This window comes from Larus michahellis, chromosome 9 (assembly GCF_964199755.1).
Source record: "Larus michahellis chromosome 9, bLarMic1.1, whole genome shotgun sequence".
Taxonomy (NCBI): Eukaryota; Metazoa; Chordata; class Aves; order Charadriiformes; family Laridae; genus Larus; species Larus michahellis.
Window position 1 is genome coordinate 41,762,133 of NC_133904.1, and position 20,412 is coordinate 41,782,544.

At 48.1% G+C, this 20,412-nt stretch overlaps 1 protein-coding gene across 2 annotated transcripts in view; it reads left to right on the forward strand.

Annotated features, from left to right (window-relative positions):
* The first annotated feature begins 3,571 nt into the window (after nt 1-3,571).
* The window catches only part of RNF128 (ring finger protein 128), a 41,909-nt gene continuing 25,068 nt past the window's right edge, over nt 3,572-20,412 (forward strand). Inside the window, exon 1 of one of the 2 annotated variants that reach the window (XM_074601387.1) lies at nt 3,572-3,977. In XM_074601387.1, coding sequence (XP_074457488.1) covers nt 3,572-3,977 — 406 coding nt within the window. Of the gene's footprint in view, nt 3,978-16,978; nt 17,477-20,412 lie in introns of those variants that run through there. The other variant, XM_074601386.1, reaches the window with a different exon arrangement.

A 20,412-nucleotide genomic window follows, 5' to 3' on the forward strand; every position in this document is an offset into this window, starting at 1 on the left:
GGATTAGAGCTGTTATGTTCTATGAGGTACTAGTAAGCTTGAAACTTACCGTGTTTGCGAAAGTGGTTAAATACCATTCTGCTTTTAGTACTGGGGACTGGACTCAGTGATCCAAGAAGCCACTTTCAGTTCTTTTTACTTGAGCAAGATCAATTGTTCTGTTTTTATATGTCTGCTTTCGTATATACAGTATTGGGTAGTGAATGTAGCACCCAAAAGTTTTTAACATATTTTATTTATTAATAAAAAAATAATTAAATATTTAAAAAAAAAAAAGAAACTTTGTTAGTGGAACTTGCTTCTAGCTTTGCAAGAGAAAAACGGTCTTTAAGGAGTGCTTAGCATGGCAGGATACAGTGTGTTACACCATTAGGGTTTTTTCTGTTGATCACTGCTATCCTCTTTCATTTTAGTAGTAGCTGTATTCTGAGTGCATGAAAGAGCTCAGAAGCTGTGAGAAGCTGCTATTTCCACAAGAGCAAGAGATTCTGTAAAACCCTGTCAACTTTTTGCCTAGATACAAAGTAGCAGCTGGCTCCTGCTGAGTTCAGAACCAAGTCCCAGTTTTTCCTCCTGTGTCAAACAACCTCAAATCATTTGTGCAACTGGATCTGTAGGAAATTATTCTCAAGCAGGAGCTTAAACACATTGCTATTTGACAACTTGTCCATGTGAAATGCTGGTCTCAGCTCAATTCTTTGAGAAGACATGCTTGCATTATGGAAGCTTGCCAATTAAGTTTTACCATTATTGACCAAAGCCCATAGAGTTAAATTATAGGAACAGATTTATTCTTTTGTGAAAAACTTTTAGGCACATTTTAACAGCATGTTGGTAATTGTGGAGTATCTCTTTCAACTCATAGCTCACTCTTCTGCCCTGGGGACAGTGGACTTCGTCTTAAAGTACTTAAATTCTGTACCCTGACTCCAGTTAATGGTAATTGAAGGAGAAACATAACTGTCTTTATTACAAGTTCAGATAAAAACTAAAAGCCTGTTAAGGCTAAAGAAAATGACAGAGTTATTCTGTCTCTCTAGTGTGGTTTACAGTTAAAAAATGTATTCATGAGAAAAGTTTAACTGAAAAGTAAATTAAATGTGACTATGTATTGTACAATTGTATTTTGTATGGATCTTATAGTATTGGTTCTAGAGCAATGTTTGTCAACCATGCCTTTGAGAGTACCTTATAACCTTGCCACAGAAAGCAAATGAAAACATACCAACCCCAGAAGAGCACAGCGTTGCTTGCAATATGTTACTTGTGTAATTTTGTTCCTTCTGGGTAGGTGAAGGTTAGAGGCCATTGCTCTAGAATGAGATTAGCACCAGCACTTCCTATACCAAACTGAGCCATGCTGACTGTGTCAGCCAGTATTTTTTATTTAGATATACTTCAGATCGAAGTCTAATTTTAATGAAACCATTATTTCTAGGAGCAATTTTTAGAGTAATTATCTTTGTACAAAAGGACTGATGTGACTAACGCTATCACAGAGCCACTCTATTCAGTTGTTCTCGGCACTCTATCCATCCCATGCAATAGAAACGCAGCAAAGGCTGTTTGCCGCGTTGCACTCCTTACTACACTTTAAACATAGCATTAATGATTTCATCCTCCATGTTAGGACTTCCTAACTCTAAAGGAAATATCAGAATGATGTGGAATATGTATAATATGCGCTTGAGACTTTAAAGTATGTAATTTTATTTTACAGAAGTGGTGTTTGAAGTTTTTCATGGCAAAAGCCAGGAAGGAGAGATATTTAGTCTTGCAGAATGAAGTGCCAATGTCAGAAGCACAGGCTCTCTGTGTAGAGCTCGAGAAAATTCAATGCTTGTAGCAGGCTTGGAATTTCAATACTCTGGGTCATTCTGTAGAGGCACTTACCGCATCCCCGAAAGTTACGCCAAACTTAATATGCTGACTTTAGTTTCTGAAGTGTTGCAGTGTTAATACGTGGTTCCGGTGAAGGTCCTTTCTGCAAAGAAACTACTGTTTTATTTCACTTGGTGTGTATTGACACAAGTATAAAACCAAAGTATTTTTGATCCTGAACCTGAAACACATTAATTTTGTCATGTTAAACCGAGATAGAGTCTTTACTCCTGAAAAATGTCGTCTGTCTTGCTGCCGTGTATTGCCGTTGCTGAGGGTAAAATACTATCAGAGCACATTCCCTAACTGTAGAATTCACACACAACCAAAATCTGAAATCTTACATTTGCATGTTTCTTTTGTTTCCAGCATTAATTTCAAAGAAAAATAGAGGAAGGTAAACTTTTGTAGCTAATGGTACTTTTGATTGTATAAAACTTACTAAGTCATAGATCTCAGAGGTAAGATCAGTTTTGAATTAATGTGATGTAGAACTAGTACAACACTGAAGACTGGTGAATATAAATAAATTAATTAATATATATATATGTCTTGGATTGTTTCTTTCATTTTCTATCCATTTTCTTTGAGAGCTGTTTCAGTTTTCCATTAATCTTTCCCACAGTTACGTGTACTCTTTTAAAAAGTCTTTACAGGGGGACTAGGTCGAGCTTCCATCAAAACATTTGCCACCGATTGCAGCTTCTCTTGGCTTTCGAGATTGTGTGGAGCATGACTTTTGCAGAAAAACTGGAAAAAGTTCTTGATGACTTTACAATTTGTCCTTTATTTTCGTTATGGACTACAGAGTTCTAACATTAGAAATTTTTTCATTTTTCTGTTCTAATGTAAGAAAACAGGAGTTGATACTAGTAATTGGTGCGGAATACAACACTGACTGAACTCAGAGAAAGAGTCTGTAGAGCCTACATCCAGAAATGGAGAGTTGTGTGGTAATTATTCAAACATCTCAATGTAAATCTTGAAAGTGAGATAGAGTGTGAAAATGCGCTGAAAGAGGTAGTTTGCTTCTGTGATCAGTTTAGGTGATTCTACATCTTTTGCTTTAAAATCAGTTCGTTATAAACACCAGAACAAGCTGGACCTCACGGAGTAGATGACTGAAAGAATCTGAAAGGAGAAATGTGGAGAATGACTTGGTTATCTTAGTCTATACGATGGGTAATTTTTTTTAATATTTCCTTCTGTCCGCTTTTGAACTTTTTAAGAAGGTCATTTGCATCACAGATTGCATCACTGTGAAGTGAGAACCCTGAGCTTACATTGCTGGATGAAAGGTGACCCGGCCCTCTGAAGTGAGGTTGCAGTTGAAACAGAGCGGGGGGCTTGAGCGATCGCTTAGGAAGCATCATCAAAACTAGAATTTGGGCAGTAACGGGAGAGAAGGAAGGGGAGAATGATGCTTTGTGAAAAAGAAGCACAAAGTTAGGGCCGAAGGTGACTTGCGTGTCCTTTGGTCTGCATCTCACAATACCTTCACGTAGGCAGGTGTGTCACTTGCACCGTCCCAGCCCCCACAGTGACACCGCAGCAGGGACTTACCTGGGTGGTGTCGAGTTCCTGTTGGAACTGAAATTTCAAACTCCTCAGTAGGCTGTGGGCTAACGACAACCACCACCAGCCGAAAATATCTGTAGGCATCTACATTTTGTGCTTATATGAATAAGCAATGAAGCAGGCAGATAAGTTTAGGGGGTTTTGCCTCCTGGTGATTGTTAGTATTTTATTCAAGACTACAGAGGCATTTTCTGTGAGAGCCTCTGTAAGTTTATTCTATTTCAACAGTGCTAGCAACAGTACTGTGTCCGAGCACTGCGAATGTGGCCTGTATGGATTAAATTCTCCTCTACTTAGTGCTCGGGGGCTGGTGGGCATTCCTAAATCGGCTAATCTTCAAGCCTGCGATGCAAATACCCAGTTCACCATCACAACACCGCCGTGGATAGCACTGATTGAAAGAGGCAATTGCACTTTTGCTGAAAAAATCAAGGTGGCCACCAGAAGGGGTGCAACAGCAGCTGTGATCTACAATGCGGTGGACAAAGGCAACGGCACCGTCCTGATGTCGCATCTCGGTGAGTATCACAGCGCGAAGCACTGAAACCTGACCATCTCTCTGGAGTTTGGTCCAGGACAGCACAGCTGGGCTATGAGGAGGCAGTTGTGTTTCTGGATGATTGTTGCTTTAATCAAGAATTCAATGGGAAAAGAAATGTATTTTGCAATTTGTTGACTTCAGTGCTTAGTAAGAAATACTCTGCTGTTACGTTCTGAGCTTGGTGCAGTGTAGACAAACTGGTGACTCTGTGAAGTTAGTACCATTTTTTTACTTGTACAGCACGCAAATTATTTCAGACAGTGATGTAGAGAAACCCGTAGCGTCTGCTTTGAAGGCACTAGTTTATTTTTCAAAGTTAGAGGCCACAAATGAACCTACAAGCGTCTGCAGCATAGGTGTACGCTTTGCAGATTGCAAGCCAGATCTTGCTTTTGTTTTTTTCTTTCTAAATTGTTCTAATCCTTTCTGAATAGTGGCTGATTTCAGCCTCTTCTAGAATATCCAAATTCCTTAATGAAAGGTTAGACAAAATGATTGTAATCGCCCATTCTGGCCCTAATAGCTACGAATCTGTCATTAGGGAAGAATTGAAAAGGTAATTGTGATACTGTACTGTTGGCTTTTATTTCTGTGTGTTTCCTCTAGGTTAACCTGTCTAATAGGCATTTTAGTACAAAACGTAGGTATACATAGCAAATTCCTGGAAGTATACTTTGGTGAAGCTGCACTAGGAATCCTTTGGCTTACGTCTTTTTTGTCTGATCTCGTGAGCAAACTGAGCGATTTTTAATCCGGAGATGAGCCAGCATTTTACTGGTGACAGCCCGGTGCTGGTTGGGGTTTGCCACTTCAGGACGTGTCTCGCTGTGGAGCTCACGCCTGGGCAGTCCACAGCCCGACACCGGCTGTGGAGCAGGCTGGCCCAGAGTCTCAGGTATGCTCCTGCAGCGGCATCATAGGTGCTTTAGGAACCATTGTGTGAGGCTTGGCTAAAAAAAGAAAAAAGTGTCCTAAACAAGGTATTGCACAACATGATAAAAACTGTGCTGTACGGCACTGAAGGTGCAGTGGCTTGTTGTACGACACAGCCAGCTTTGACTCTCCTGATACCATGACGGAGCTAGTGTTTGCAAACGGAACTTAAAAGTTTCACTGGAAATGTGTAGCCAATAAACCAAAGCTTTTGTTCTGCCTCTGGAGAAAATGATTTAGACTTCAGTGGCCGGCATGTCAAGATTCAGATTAACTTGCTTTTTTTTAATTTGGTTTTGGAGCATGCGAGCTCATACTCACGCTGGGTGAATAAGGAAAGGATCGTAATGGCTTTACATAGCCACAGAATCAGCGCCAGCAGCATTTCTTGTGACCCCAGCTGGCCCAAGGCGGGAGCAGAGCAGCCCCTTCCCCCGGAGGTCAGTGGAGGGGAACGGGATGGAACCTTGTTTAGATACTCTGGGTAACTGGGGTGTCACAAACCCGACAGACTAGGCTAGACTCCAGAAATAAGATAGTTATTTAGGATAAGCTCCGAAAGCAGACCGTAATTTTTCAGATTTTTTTTCTAAAACTAAAGAGATTTTTTAAATCTTGAAAGCAACAGACATATCACCCGAGAGTGTATTTCATGAAACATGAAGTCCCATCTTTCTTAATATAATTCATTTAGTTTTTTCAAAGACAAATTGTTATTTTTGTAGGACTATTTCCTGTAATTGTCCTATAGGACTGAAGTGGATATTACGATCTATTTGGTGGCAAAGAAGGTTTATAAATCAGTGCAGTAGTCACATGTTAAAGACGGTGAGGGCAAAATGCTTCAGTGAGATGAGCTCTTTGATCAGTATAGAAGCATCTTCTCTCTGTATTTCTTTCCCTCAGGCAACGCGTGAAGCCACACATTCTTTAGGTAGAAGGGAAAAAGCCTGGGAGAGGGGTGGTGACTGCAGCACAACGCTTAGAGCAAAAGAGCGCTTGGAGGTGATTTACTTTTTTACAGCAGAGTTGTTCACAGGGCTGGGGAAGGAAATCTCCTCTTTGGCCCGAATCTGCCAATGGTGGCATCGCCCAGAGGGGTCTGAGGAGACTTGGGGATTAATCCTCTCTGCCATTTGGACCTTTGGAGACAAGAGGCCCTGTTGGCAGAGTAGCGAGAGGAAAACCTGATTACACGAGGAGCAGCAGCCGCCAGGGCTATCAGTTGGTTCTTGTCATCCGTCTGCACTCCTCTGCTACCGTGCAGGGCCATAGGAACCCCATCACCTTGGTTATTCATTAGACCTTGGGGCCTTGGCCGCAGTTTCCTGCCGTCCTCCTCCCTTCCTGCTGACTTCAACATAAAATCAATAGAGATTTCTAGCCAACCTCCATTTCTGTTACAACAGTACAATATTGTGTATGTATTTCACATCGTAAAACACCCACTCGGTCTTACAGCAATGAAATAGTTTGTTCTGGGCAAAGTCCGGGCTTGCAGGAAACGTTGGTAATTTAAAGCTGCTGGGAAGGAACCAAGAGAAAAAACCTCCCCTCTTGGTGACGCCTTCCTCATCCTCTACCGCAGTTCCTTTTACCTGCCATCAGTTTCACCTGTTACTGGGTATGGGTTTGTTGTTACACACACACACCCCTGAGATTAAAATGGTACATTAATTGCTTTTATGATGGAAAATTTTAGAGGTCAAGATATTAGTAACAACTTTCCCATTCCTCTCCGATTACACAAATCACTGGCAGGAAAATGCTCTCGTTCAATCTGAAAGATTTTCTGTAGGTGTTTGTGTCATTTGCATGAAGTCAGATTGATCCAACGGTACAGAGACTAAGCTGTTGCTAGAAGAAAAACGTCCCTTTTTGGTGGTTCCAGCACTTAACTTGATTTTTCTCTGGAAAGGAAACGGAACATGCATCTGTAACAACATTTTTCCACCACCGCTCCTTGAAATTTAAATGGAAAGACCAGGAATTGTCAAGTTTTTGAAACACAGCCAAATTTAAACAAGGTGTTTGGGAGCTTGTTTTTTAGTAACAAATACCAGACGGCAGCCGGTAGCAGAATAACGGTGCTCTGCAAAGTCACGAAGCAGCTGGTTTGGGCCGACGCTTTGTCAGCAGTGCTGGCGCAGGTCGGTAGAGGGCTGTATCTTCTTGTCACTGCAATTTTTTTTCCTGTTCCTTTACAAGAGAAAATAGGAGACTGGCGATAGTATTAAAAAAAAAAAATAAATAAAAATAAACCACCCTTATTGCTGCCGTTTGGATACTAGTCCAATATAGCAGCTAAGCTAAAATATCAAGTGTTTTCTGAAAGGTTTTCTCCAAGGGATTTACTAAGACCCAGTGAAAGGAAACTCTTAGTGGTTAAAGCCTCCAAGACTCGTGAAGAACAGTAGCCTGGCAGAACCGCTGTACGACAGGAGCAAGCAGGTGTCTCGGTTTCTCTGTACAATAGAAATAACTGGCAATCCTGCCAGCAACTGAAAAAAAATGTCAGCGTTGTGGATCTGCATTTCCTTCCAACTTGTTTCCAGGATATTCTGTAGCCTCACAGTCTAACTTTTGTTATCTCAGAAGTATTTTGAGATAGGATCTTATTAGCTGTTGGTGCAATACCTATTATAAATTTGTGGGCTAAATGCCTGACAATGGAGTTTATCTTTTGTTTTGAAAAACTGGCATAAAAACTTGCTCAGGTTTCCCATCTTAACTCTCTAAAATATCGTTGCTTGTTTGACCTTCAGAGCCATTTCTCTTTTGCAGCACATTTTGAGTCGTCTCCTCTGTTCACTATAGAAAAAGCCGGGCTCTCTGTCCCAGCTTTGAACAGCCTGTGGGACCTGCACATGAAAACAAATTAACTTCTAAGAGGTCCATCCAAAGCAAATGCCGTGTATTTCCCTTTTCGTTTATTCCCTGTGAAGTAAGTGGCTCTTCTAACAGCAGTCCAGGTGCCTCCGTGAAGTCAGTGTTCCCATAGCGTAGACCAAATTCCTCCATTTATTGTCTGAGAAACTTGTCCAAGTGGCTTCACGTCGCTGATGCCGTGAGAGGTGCAGGTACAGCGAGGGCAGCGGCAGGAAGGGCAAAGCCCTTCACCGGTGGGAGCCCTTACTGCAAGGACAGTCTGGGCGAGCTGGGGCGGGTCCGTCTGGAGAAGGCTTGAGGGCTTCTCGTCCACGAGTACAAATTCCTGATGGGGCCAGGGAGGGTAAATACGATGGAGCCAGACTCCTCTCAGTGGTGCCCAGTGAAAGAAATAGAGGCAATGGGCACAAACAAGAAATTACATAAGGAAAAACTTCTCCACTGTGAGGGTGGTTGAACAGTGTGGCAGGTTGCCCAGAGAGGTGGTGCAGTCTCCTTCCTTGGAGGTACTCAAGACCCGACTGGACACGGCCCTGGGCAGCTGTCTCCAGCTGGGTTGGACTGTCCGATCTCCAGAGCAGACAGCCTTTTCCTTCCAAAAAGGATCCCATAACAATCCCTGTGGGCTGTGCTCACCTCCACAGAGCACAGGCTGCCAAGGAGCTGCATTCAGGTCTGGGATTTTCCAGAGCCTCCAGAACACGGAGACATCAAGGCCCAGGACCCTTCACCACATTGGCATTTAGTACTTCAGTGTTTCTTTAGCTTCCCAGGTAATCAATGTGATGGGCACTGGGTTTATTTCAGGTCACTACATACTGTGACCCACTTGTTCATCCATAAACTTGGTGGCGAACATATACAGGGAGCCCAGATTCTGCTTCTCTGGAAAACCAGCAGAAGGTTTGTCCTGGAACCACAGCATGGCGCTCTCATGACCTTCCTCGGTTAGCAAAGCTCAGGAGAGGCTTTGCAAAACTTTAACTGCCAGAACCCAAAAAAGAAGCCAACCTGCTGGCTAACCTTTTCCCCTAGAAGAGAAAGGTGACATCTTCTGTTTAACCTGCTGGAAACAAAGAACAAATTAAATATTTGCAGCTGATCGAGTCAATCAATCCCGCTTCTAACTACAAGCAGGTAATATCTTATAGAACATGCACAGCTTTCCTCAGTCACCTGTCAGTGTAACCTTTCCTATCAGTCATGCTGTTGTGATTGAAGTTGTGTTAGTTGTTGCAACCCAAGAACTGAACAGAAAAAAAATGTAATGGTGGAAGCCTGATGGTCACCTGCAGGTATGAGTGAAATGAGCCCCCGGGGGCTTGCAGAGCGCGCTGGTGAGGGTCAGCTCCTCTCTATGCTGGCACCGCTGTGAAACACCTCAGAAGGATCGATGAAAGCCAATTAGGCAAACCGTGAACCACCCCAGCAAGGAGCTGGGCATAAATAGCCAAGAGGAAAATGTTCAAGACAGACTGAGCTTAAAGTCTGATCTCCTTGAAGTCTCCTGAGTTTCAGGGTGTTGCTCAGGCTGAGGCCAAGACTCAGAGCTTGGAAGCCGGCTGGAGGTAAGGACTTCATGCATTGTCTCTCGCCGTGGTTTGGGACAGTCCCTCCTGGTGAAGCACAGAGGGTGTGGGGAAGACCTTTTTCTCCGGGAGCTCAGTGCGCTGACTCGCACCAGGGGAGGGCTGGGTTTGGTTCCTTTTACCACCTGAGACGATTCAAACCCATTTTCTTGCTTCCTGGAAGACGCCCGAGCTCCGGGCTGTGCCGGTGTGCAATATGCCTTTTGTGCTCGGAGCTCTGCAGGGCAGCAGAGCCGAATGCTGTCCCTACCCAGACCAGTGCACATGTAGAAGCAGGACAGCAGGTGCTTGAAGTAAATAAATTGGTTTGGGTGTAAAACAACTAACAAAGTGGGATTTTTGTCCTAACACCTGTCCCCTGTGTCCCTATACACCCTCTGACTCCACCTGGGTAACGTTTTCCTCTTTTCCCCCTTCCCATCCCTATGATTTCACCTCCACAAGCTCAAGAGTCCTTTTGCTTCCTTGTTCCTTGAACTAACAAACCCCATTCTCTGGCAGGTGGGACTCCCCCTGGGCAGAGGTAGGCAGGAGCTGTCAGGAGCCATCAGTCCAAAGACAGCATGTGGTTGCTGAACCTCAGGTTTACGCCTCTCCTGAAGGAACTGACGGGGGTTTCTGTCCTGTAACCAGCTGCTGATGTTGAAAAACTTGTGGGAAAATTCTCCTTGAATTTTCCAAGCTTTCCTCTGAGTTTGGCTGAAATTGATCATCAGCGTAAGGCGAGCGGGGAAGTTATCTGCCGGGAGGAGATGGGGGAGGAGGAGGGATGGGGACAGAAAGGAAAACAGTAAGACTGCATACCTTGTTTCCTTTGAAAACCAAACAAAAAATGAACCAGCATCACATCTTGGAGGCGGTCTAAGCAGCAACTGATCAGAGGTTTTCAGAATATGTTTTGGACCCAAATTTCCCTAAGTCTCTTTCGGGATCAGCCTTTGGTTTCTTTTAAAATTCGTACTGCAATTTACTCTCTTGTCTACTTAACCTTCTAGTCCATCTGGCTTTCCAACGAAGGATTTACACAGGGCTTTTACAGAAAAAAAATAATACCTTAACCCTTACAAAATCAGTGGAAGCGTTTCCTTTGATTTCAGTGGACTCTAGACTGTGCCATTTGCACATGGAAATGTTGGGTCAGCAAGTACGCAATAAACTACGCCACCTTTTTGATAGGTGCATTCATTACTATCTCACTTATCTCGCATCCTAAATATTGCAAAGTAGCAATTTCAGAAGTTACTTAGAAGATATTTTAACACGGGCCGTTGATTTTCTTGTAGTTGTCACTGTTTTCAGTTAAAATCTACTGCTGCTGTCTATGCGGTTTTCCAGCTGGGTTGGTGGAGCCATGAAAGGATCACCTGCGTCAAAGTGCCTTACCCTGTGCATCCCCCTGAAGAGTGAAAATGTTAATGAAAAAACCCTGAAATACAAATCTTACTTGTACATAAATCGAAGAGATCTATAAATATCTTTATTTGCTATGAATACGGTCTGTTCCACGCTTGGAGAAGAGCTTGCAGGCAGCTGGCTGCCCTCTCCCCAGTGTCCTCCCAAGCCGTGGCCGTGAGCACCTTTGCAGCTGAGCAAAGACGCAAAAGGCACAGAGGAGAAACCATCTGGGGTTTACAATTTCTCCCATCTCAAGGAGAGGGAGATGCTGAAAGGAGCATCACTGAGCCTAAACGGCCGTGCGAGGCCTCTGTGCTCTGGGGCAGGGAGGAGCACCGCCTCCAGCCTGACTTTGCAGTTCGGGCCCATCACGCTTTGAAGTCACATGCCAAAAATGAATCTCAGAAAAAAAGTATGTCCTAAACCAAATCGTTTAGTCTAGAGCTGGTGTTTAGTTTAGACAGTTCCACGGCCCTCTCGGAAAGGGAGCGAGCACCGAGCACTCCCAGCCATGACCAGTGATGGCTGCCTGGTGCTGGGTGTCCCTTGGGGAGCTGGGACAGTCCTGAGCCCCGCCAGCCACCAGCTGGCTCCAAGCACCGAACCCCAAAATCTCATACACCTTCCCAGAGAGGATTTTCTGCTTACTGTTTTTTCCATTTGTATGCTCTCCTCCAATGCTTGTTTCCTCCTCCCAGGCCCCTTTCTGGGGGAGTCTCTGCTGGGGTGGCCGCTGTCTCTTGCAGCATGTCAGCAGCTCTTGGGGGTGGCAGGAAGGAACAAGAGACCCTGGCAAGTCTTTGGCGTGTTGAGGCCATTGGCGCAGCTGACATTGCTGGGGTGACTGAAGTTTGTCACAGCTGACATCCTAATTATGCTGACATCCTAATTATGCTGTAAAAGCTGAACTTTTACAGTTGTGTGATCTTAAAAGCCCCTGTTCAGCGCGTTCCTGCCTTCGGCTTGCGGTCCTTTAAACAAGGTTTTCAGGACCAGCTGGAGTCACTGCTGAGTTTCCCTGTTGGCGGCGGTGAGGGCTTTTCAGAGAGGCCTGTGCGGATTTGATGGAGATGAAGTCAGAACCGAAACTAGGCACGCTTGTACCTTGGTTGATGAAGATCCTCAGGGATGCGCTGCTGATTTCCGCGAGCAGCTGCACTCTGCGGCCCTATAGGTTGTGCATAACAACGCCAGAAAGTGCAAACATTTTGGCTTGGACTCATTTCTTCCTCAAAGAGCCAAGTGTCAATATGTCCTGCTCTTGGCGTGTTCAGACTTCCAGTCACCTGATGCTCCTCAGTTGGTCAACTGCATTACATGCATGATATGGAAAATCTCGGTCCCCAGGCTGGATGGAGATTGCCCAACGCACTGCAGGGGAAGGAAACCACTGATTCAGTCCCCTGCTTGGAAACTCTACCGTCACTGAACAAAGACCACCGCTGAATCAACAGGCCTGAGCGGCATTGTGCTTCAGCTCCATGTGCAACCAGACCGGACCAAAAGTACGTGTTGTCTGGCAAGCTCTGGCCTTTCTTATTAGAAAGCGCTGTCAACAATTGGTCCCTCTGTGCCAGAAGTAGGGAGAAACATTGTTTGCTTCCCTGGCACCGGAGACTCTTGCGCACATCTGGCCAGCCGAGGGAAAGCGTTTGGTGCCAGCGCACAGGGCCATCTGACGCACTTTTTTTTTTTCCACATCCAGTGAAAGGAGAGTTGTGGGCTGGAGTTTCCAAGTTGTGTTCCAGCCAAATGAGCTCCAAGACGCACAGTGAAACTGAGCTGGAACTGGCAACCTCCATGTGTCTTCTGCATCTAGTCACAAGGATCACCTCAGATTCTCCTGGAAGCTCCTAAGCCCCACAGGCAGGAGGTGGGAATGTTTCCAGCCTCTACGCCTCCCCCGGCCTGAGCTTGTCCTCTTTGTAAAGAGGCAAAGGACCACAAGCTCCATTCTCATACCCTAAAGGTTTTTTTCAGCTAGCTTAAAAACTTGGGATGCTGTAGCCCACGCCGTTGCCTATTCTGGAACAAGTCACTTGCCCAAGCGCGTTCCATTGCTGGTCATGGACATGAGCTGGTTTTGGATAAGGAAATGTAACATCTATTGTCTTTAACTTGTGATTCAGAGTAGCATTTGTTCACGGATTTTTTTGTCCCATGACATTCAGTCCTGGGTTTCATTTTAGGGTGCTCCTTTTGATTGCTTTTTCCGTTTTCAGAAGTGCTTCTCCTTTCCACTTTGTTGTTCAGTGGAGAAGGCCCAGGAACACGGTTCAGATCCATACGCAGCGCTCAGGGGGTTCAGTCCTGGCCCCTGTAATGCTTTGCTCTAACAGAGATTTCTTGTGTCCTTGGGAGCTTTCCTCCAAAGACAGAGATCCAGGGCTGCGTACTTGAATGAGAAACTAATGCAGTTTTGAAGGACATGAACATACAGGTCTCTCATCAGCAATATGCCCTGAGTGATCTGGCTTGACATTAAAAAGCAATATTTAGCATAAACATTTTTTTTATCTTGAAAAATGATGTTTAAATATTTACTCAAATAAGACAAAGCTCCAGATAACGATAGGGTCTGTCCCTGTGGAAGGCAGCGACAGCGTTCCCAGGACTTCACCTTGCCTGAAAGTCGAGCCCTGCTTTCTGAACTTTTCAGAGCCTCCACCAGTAGCCATGGGGAAAAATAAAAAGCAAAATTATACAGCATAAGGTTTTAAATAATAAAAATCTTTTCAGGTTAAAAAAAATCAGATCTGTGCCAGAAATGCCTTCATGCTGTAACTATTTTAGATGTAATTCTGCTTCTGATTTTGTGGGGGCCCATTAATGCTGCTTAATCTATCGTTCTCCCATCTGTAGTCATCATGGGCTACAGCGCTTTTGATTTCAGAAACTTCTAGAAAGCTCTTGCAAACAAATGTAGCAGAAGTGAGTTGCACGACTTGTTAATACGTTGTGCTGCGTGTCACAGCCCCTACAGTGTCTCATCTCTTTCTCCAGAACAAAATACGCTTTCTCCAAACTATAAAATCTCAGCTTTTTATGTAAAGGAAAAAACCAAAACCTATCAGCCCTCCTCTTGCCTGGTCCCTCCAGGCTTCCTGGTAGCAGTGACTATTTTTAATTGCTACTCAATATGCACCTTTTCTGTTGTGAATTACAGGTGACTGAGGTGAAAGGCATCAGACAAACCGTATTTTTCAAACCCAAGCAAAGGATAAACTTCAGTAAGGCTGCAGATCTGTTTAAGAATTATCATTCTGGAAGAAGGTTAAATGAATGACAGCCCAGAAAGCTCTCGATATGTGGTATGCAAGTTAAAATAGGTATAATTGGCATGCTGTTTTTAAAACATGGTGTTTTAACTCTGCTGGGGTATCCCTCTGCGCTCCGACAGTGTCCCGGCCACTGCAGCCGGCTCCCCTCGGCTGTGCTGCCCCGGAGGAGCCGCTATCCGTGCTGGGACGCGCAGGGACCATTGGCCTCTTGGAGGTGGCTTCCCTGCCAAGATGCGCAAGGCTGGTGTCTTCCAGTGTTTCCTTGGAAGGACTGACCTCCGTCAGCGTCCGCTTTTTTGCCCCAATACAAACACTGGACTTTGCGTTGCTAACCTGAGAAATTCCTCTACTGTGGTGAACAGGCTTTCTGTTTGTGCCTGCTGTCCGCTTATTTTCAAGCGAGTGGAAACATTGCCTGAGCAGGGAGCCACAAGCTTGGTACCAAAATAACGCCATGGCAGCCAAATGTCCGCAATCCCATTTAGAGCGATTTTTTTTTTTTCTTGTTACCGCTCTCTGCGCTGCACGGCGAGGAGTTCAAGTTTAGGTTCCGTGTTCATTTTGGTGAGATTACCAGCCGTCTTGGAGACGTTTTGCCACCAGGCAGGAGCCTGGACAGCGTGCACATTTCCCAACAGTTTCCGAAGAGAAGCGCAGGTCGTCAGCAGCCCCCAAAGCCGGGCTGGAGCCCATGGGCAGCTGTGCCCCAGCACAGAGCCGCCACGGCGCCCCGCGGGGCTGCTCCCCGGCACCCTGCCTGCCGCAGAAACGCCCTCGCGTCTGCCCACGGCCGCAACATCTGCACCCATGCTCTGGCTTTATTATCATCGGATTACAAACTGTAATGTTTAAGAGAGTGTAAGAGACTGTGGCTTCACGCTCAAAATCCCCAGAACTATAGGAAGTTTTGTATGCCGAGGAAGTTTCAATCTTTGCCTTTGGTCCAATCGTGTCTGGGTGAAAACGCCAGAGCTGAACGTCCCTAAAGCTCGGGAGGCTTTTGACGCTGAGCGGTTTGGCTGCTGCCTGTTGCATAAAACTTGGTTGTATTTTCAGAGTGTTGTTAAATTGTTCCCTGAACCTACATGGAACGGGTTTCAACACAAAACCACGTCCCTCTGATTGCGTACAGATATACTTCTTATTATAGCTAGAGATGTTACTGCCTAAACGAGTTGTCTACTTGGAGGTGGAATGAGAAAATGAGAGGCTTGTTTAGGTTAGGACAAAAGGATTCGCTTAGTAAGTGTGTGTAGCAATATTGATCTTCTGCAAATTGCTTCATCTGCTCTTCATTACCTGCTCTGCGCTGCTATTTCAGCAGCAAAACCAGAGGCAGATCTCCCTGTGCTACTGAGCTGCAAAACCCCGTGGATGCCGTGCTGGCAGGGGTGGGTGCCGGTGGAGCGGGTTGGTTTCAAAGCCCCCAGGTAGCCATTCAACTATGCCCAGTGCTCCTTGTCCTGCATTTAGCACAGGCGCAAGTGAAGGAAAATGTGCGCCGTAGATCGACGCCGAGTTATCGGTTATCAGCTACATGGATTCAGAATCCGCCAAAAGCCTGCGTTAAAAAGTAAGCGGCGACGACTCATACTAGAAAGGGTTTAACTCAGTGTTTACACTAATTTTGTTGGCGATTGCATAGGCAGCGGCTGCTCTTGTGCCATCTAATCGCTGCACAGGAATAATCCTTTCTAAATGATGGACTCCCACCCAGAGACCCAGCCTGTGCGTAGTGACACGGGGCCATGTGGGGACATGTTTGAGTGGCTCCAGGTGCTGGGGGCAATTCCTGCAGAGCAGCTGGCAGGGGCAGAGCCTCTCAATCAGAATAGCGGTTCTGTGGAGAAGAGGAGCTCAAAATTTTCTTTTGTCTCCTGTTACCTTCCTTTCTTGCCTCAAATTCCCTGGAGGGGCTCGACAGCATGTCACACTCGTGTTTGCAGCGATTCTGCAAGCGCTCTGACCGCGCCGCCTGATGCTGGACAACCTGGCAAAAATACGCATGCGCCGGAGCGAGGGACTTTTGAATGCAAGCTGGCTGCCCGCAAAGGACCTGCGGAGTCCTAAGGAATCGTGAATTTTCATTGAGAGTTACATAGGTCAAATAATAATTAACTGTGCAAACACAACTAATACATAAATAGAAAAAAAGGCGGTTTTGGTTGAGATGGCAGGTCTATAGCGTATGTCTAATGAAGGGGAGAACAATGGCCGGTGAGCTAACGCAGCTAACCTAGCGCTCTACAGACCGGCTTCAGGCAGGGCTGATACCGCCTGTCGCTGAGCGTTCAGCAAACATTAACCGGACGGTGCGAGGCAGGCTGGGCTCCGGGTGCTGGTGCCGCTGTGCTTGGGGGTGCCGGGGGGGTCGGTCCCTTCAGGGGGTGCCCAGGGGCCCGCTGGCGCCCCGGTGCTGTGTCCGCTGCGGGCACTGGGGCAGGCTGCTGGGGAGGGGGGTGTGAAGAAGGGTCGCCCCTGTGCCGGGAGGTGGTGGAGGGGGGTTATCCACCCTTCCCGGGAGCCATCCGGGGCGGGGGGTGTCACCCATCGCCCCTGAGAGGTGATGTCGGGAGGAACCATCACTTCTGCGCGGTGATCCGGGTGGGCGACCCACCGCATCCCCCCCTGGGCGGCAACCCGGGGCGGTGACACCGCCTTGGGGGGCGGTCCGGAGAGGTGGACCCCCCCCCCCCCAGTGCTCCCCTCCCACCGCGCCGTGGGGGGGCCCGTGGGTGCAGCGCTCCCCCCCCCCCGCGGGGTTCCGGCCGTGGGGGTGTGCGGCGGGGCCGGGGACTCCCGGCGGGGTTCCCGCGGCGGGCGGCGGGGGGCGGCCCGGCTCCTCCCCCGTGGGCGGTGGCGGAGCCGCGGCGATTTTAGGCGGCGGCGGCGGCGTGTGCGGGCCGTGCCGTGCCGTGCCGGGATGTCGCCGGGGGCCGCGCTGCTGGCGCTGGGCGCGCTGCTCTGCGCCGCCCCGCCGCCTGGTCCCCGCGGGGGAGGGGGGGCGGCGGCGGCAGTGGCGGTGTGGACGGCCTGGCTGAACGTGTCGTGGGAGGACGGCGCGGACCACAACCGGAGCGGCTGGGAGGCCAGCGAGAGCGGCCTGTACGGGCTCAACTCGCCGGTGCAGGCGGCCGCGGGGCTGCTGGTGCTGCCCGACGGCCGCGACTCCTTCAACGCCTGCAGCGCCGGCACCAACTTCAGCGGGGCCCCCCCGCCCAGTGGCGGTGGTGATGGGGGGTCCCCGGGCTGGCTCGCCCTCATCCAGCGCGGCGGCGGCTGCACCTTCGCCGACAAGATCCGGCTGGCGGCCGACCGCGGCGCCGTCGCCGCCGTCATCTACAACTACCGCGGCACCGGCAACGAGGTGCTGCCCATGTCCCACCAAGGTGAGCTGCTGGGGAGGGGAGAGCAATGGGGAGGGAGGGAAGGAGGGAGGGAAAGAGGGAGGGGGGCCCTGCGCCGGGAGCTGCCCCTTCCCCCCCCGCCGTGGGGTGGGAGAAGAGGGCAGGGTTCGGGTTCGCCCCCCGCTGCACATCCCCGGCCCTGATGCTCGGTGAGAGGCTGGAATTTCTGCCTGACTCTGCCTGCAACAAGAAGAGTTTCTGCCTGGACTCGCCGGTCCTGTTCAAGGCGCTGCTGTTGTTGGATTTTTTTCTCTGATTAATGAGTAACGATGTCTGGTAGCTGAGGCTGCTGTTGTGGGCTGAGGGCGAGCAGGCGGCCGCCTGTGCTCTCTGGCCGGGGTGGGCCGGGCGCTGGCCGCAGGTGTGTGTGGGGCCAAGGTGCGAAGGGTGGCTCCGGTTTGTTTGGGTTTCCAGCGTGGCCGGGTAGCTGCCCAGAGCTGATGGATGCTGGCTTTTTTTTAAAGCCTGTGGGGTGCGGGTCTGGGCTCTGAAATAGGCTGGGTTTCCACACTCAGGCACAGTTTTTCCCTGTATCCCACGCGCTAACCCGCTCGGAAATAGGCAGCGTGTGAGATGCTTTCTTAAGTGACTTTTCACCAGCAAAATGCCAGTTTTGATGCAAAGTGTCTAAAGCCCTTTAAAGGTTGTTTCCATTTCGCAGAGGCTGATGACAGAGCCTCTCTTCCCTCGCGATGGAAAGCCTCCCACTTGCTGCCAGTGGGGTTTTCCCCCCAGACTGCCCATCTTTCAAATGAAGATTGAGATTTGGCTGTATTTTAGGCTAGCGTTTCCTGACGAACAGCCCTGGACTGAAAGCTGTGTAATGCCTTCTGGTAACAGCCGGAGCGGGGACCCTGCCTGCGGTGGGACGGGGGAGGTGCCTTTGGTGGCTCTGTCCAGTCCTTGGCTGTTGCGTTGATGCGCACACACCCCACCGGTGTGGTGGTGTTCTGCTAAGTGGCACTGCTTTGGGAAGCCACGTCTTCTGGAGAGAAATACAACAGTGGAAATGAATAGTCAGTCTTAAAGCTTTGACTGGTTCCAAAAATATTTGTATCCTTGCAGCACCCCTCTTAGAAGGGGTGCAGAGGATTTCTGGCTGTTAGCGGTGGAGGTAAGTCTTCTGGTGAGACAGCAGAAACAGCAGCTGCCCCTGGAAGTTCGTTGTGCGCAATCGTAATGAGCTGTGTGACTGTCTGTACTCTGCTTTAAGAATTTAAAGCATACAATCTGGATGGGCTCTGGCCTTTCTGAGGCAGAGCTTTATGTAATCAAATCTCCTGACGAAGGCTATTGAGTTTTGGTTACCTCTGAGCGAGTTCCTCCTGCTGAACTGACAGTAGGATCCCTGCCCTGAACCCTCTTCACTGTGTGCCTGCCTAATCCTGCAGCTCTCGGAGGAGCTCCCTTGGCACTGCTCACCTGGATAGGTCACTGCTGAAGCTGTTCTTGAGGGCAGGTATATGTGCTCCAGCCCACTCCTCCATCCTGGCCACTGAGAGACCTACAGCATCTTAATCATGCTAGGAGCTGCCTCTTGAAATGAGCCATCTGCTCTCTGCCGGGTCTGCTCCAAGAGAGCTCCTCCCTTTCCCATGCTGTCCTTAAGCTTTCTGCTGAGGGATTTATGTCAGAGTGGCTCTAGCTGTCCTGATTATCCTACATGATGGGTTACAGGCTCGAGGGCATGTTAAAACTTCACAGCTGAACTGTAGACAAACAGGTCAGGGACTTCTTGGAGAAGACAGCTTCTGTCAAACCGCTTATTTCATCCGTGTGACTCTTCCTTGCCATGTCCTAGCACGGTTATTCCTTGTCCTTGTTTTAGTCCCTCACTTTCTCTCCTATTCCACTCTGCCTTTTCTTCCTCACTGGGCTTGAGTTATCCTTTTCTGTTGTCACAGTCATCTGCGAGCCCCTGTTCTCACCTCTTCCCACAGCGACGCTCTTCCTTGTGCTCACGGGGCTTTGGTGGCATGCTGGGCTTGGGCCACCCCTGCCCTGTGCCCCTGCTGGGACCCAACGCTCTCCAGTCAAACTTGACAAACATTGCAGGCTTTCGACACAGCAAAGCCAAGAGGAAGCAAGTTACAAGTAATCAATCAGCCTCGTTCGTTTTGCCAAGTGCGGGATGTTGCTTGTATAATGTTGATGAGATGTAGCGCCATAGGCTGAGCTCAGACTCAAGAGGTAAGAGTTGGTGATACTGCCCTTTGGGATGGGCCTCCTCTTCTGGCATGCTGTGGTCGACTGGATGCTCTAACTCTTCTGGAGGCGGTGGTGAGGGTAGCCCTGCTCAATGAGGAACGTTTTTTTGTGCAACTACAACTCCCGCCATTTCTGTAACGGCTGTAGCTGTGCTAACGGTGACTTCACAATCTGGGTTTCCTAATCGGCTTTAATTTCTGCTTTAAGTGGGCCATCATACGCTGTCAAGTGAAACCAAAGCAGGCCGAGCGCTTCCTCCAAGCTGAGGCAGTGGGAAGTAGCGGGAGGTGGCTTTGCTGGGGCGAGGGGGAGCTCAGCCTCGGGGCTCTCCATCTCCTGGGATGCTCAGGGGAGCATCTCCTCCTGCCCCGAGGGCTCCCCTCTCCCCAGCGGGATGCAGGAGCTGTCGTCAGCCTGGCAGAGCGGGGAGGTCCCTGCGGGTGGGCTTTGATAAAACATGTGGCACAATACGCTTTTCTTTGCGGAACTTTGGTGGCAACAGAACACAAAAGTTATTAACAGAAGTTTATCTAAAAGTACATTGTGCCTTTTTCTGGGGCTGTCAAGCTCAGTTTTTGAAGCAACTTTCTGGTTTTGAGAGTTAAATGTGCCTGTACTTGACAGCAGTGTTTGTCCTGGTCATCCTGCTTCCAGAGACTTTTTTTTTTTTCTTATAATCATCATGTTTAGTCTGATGAATTCTTTATTGC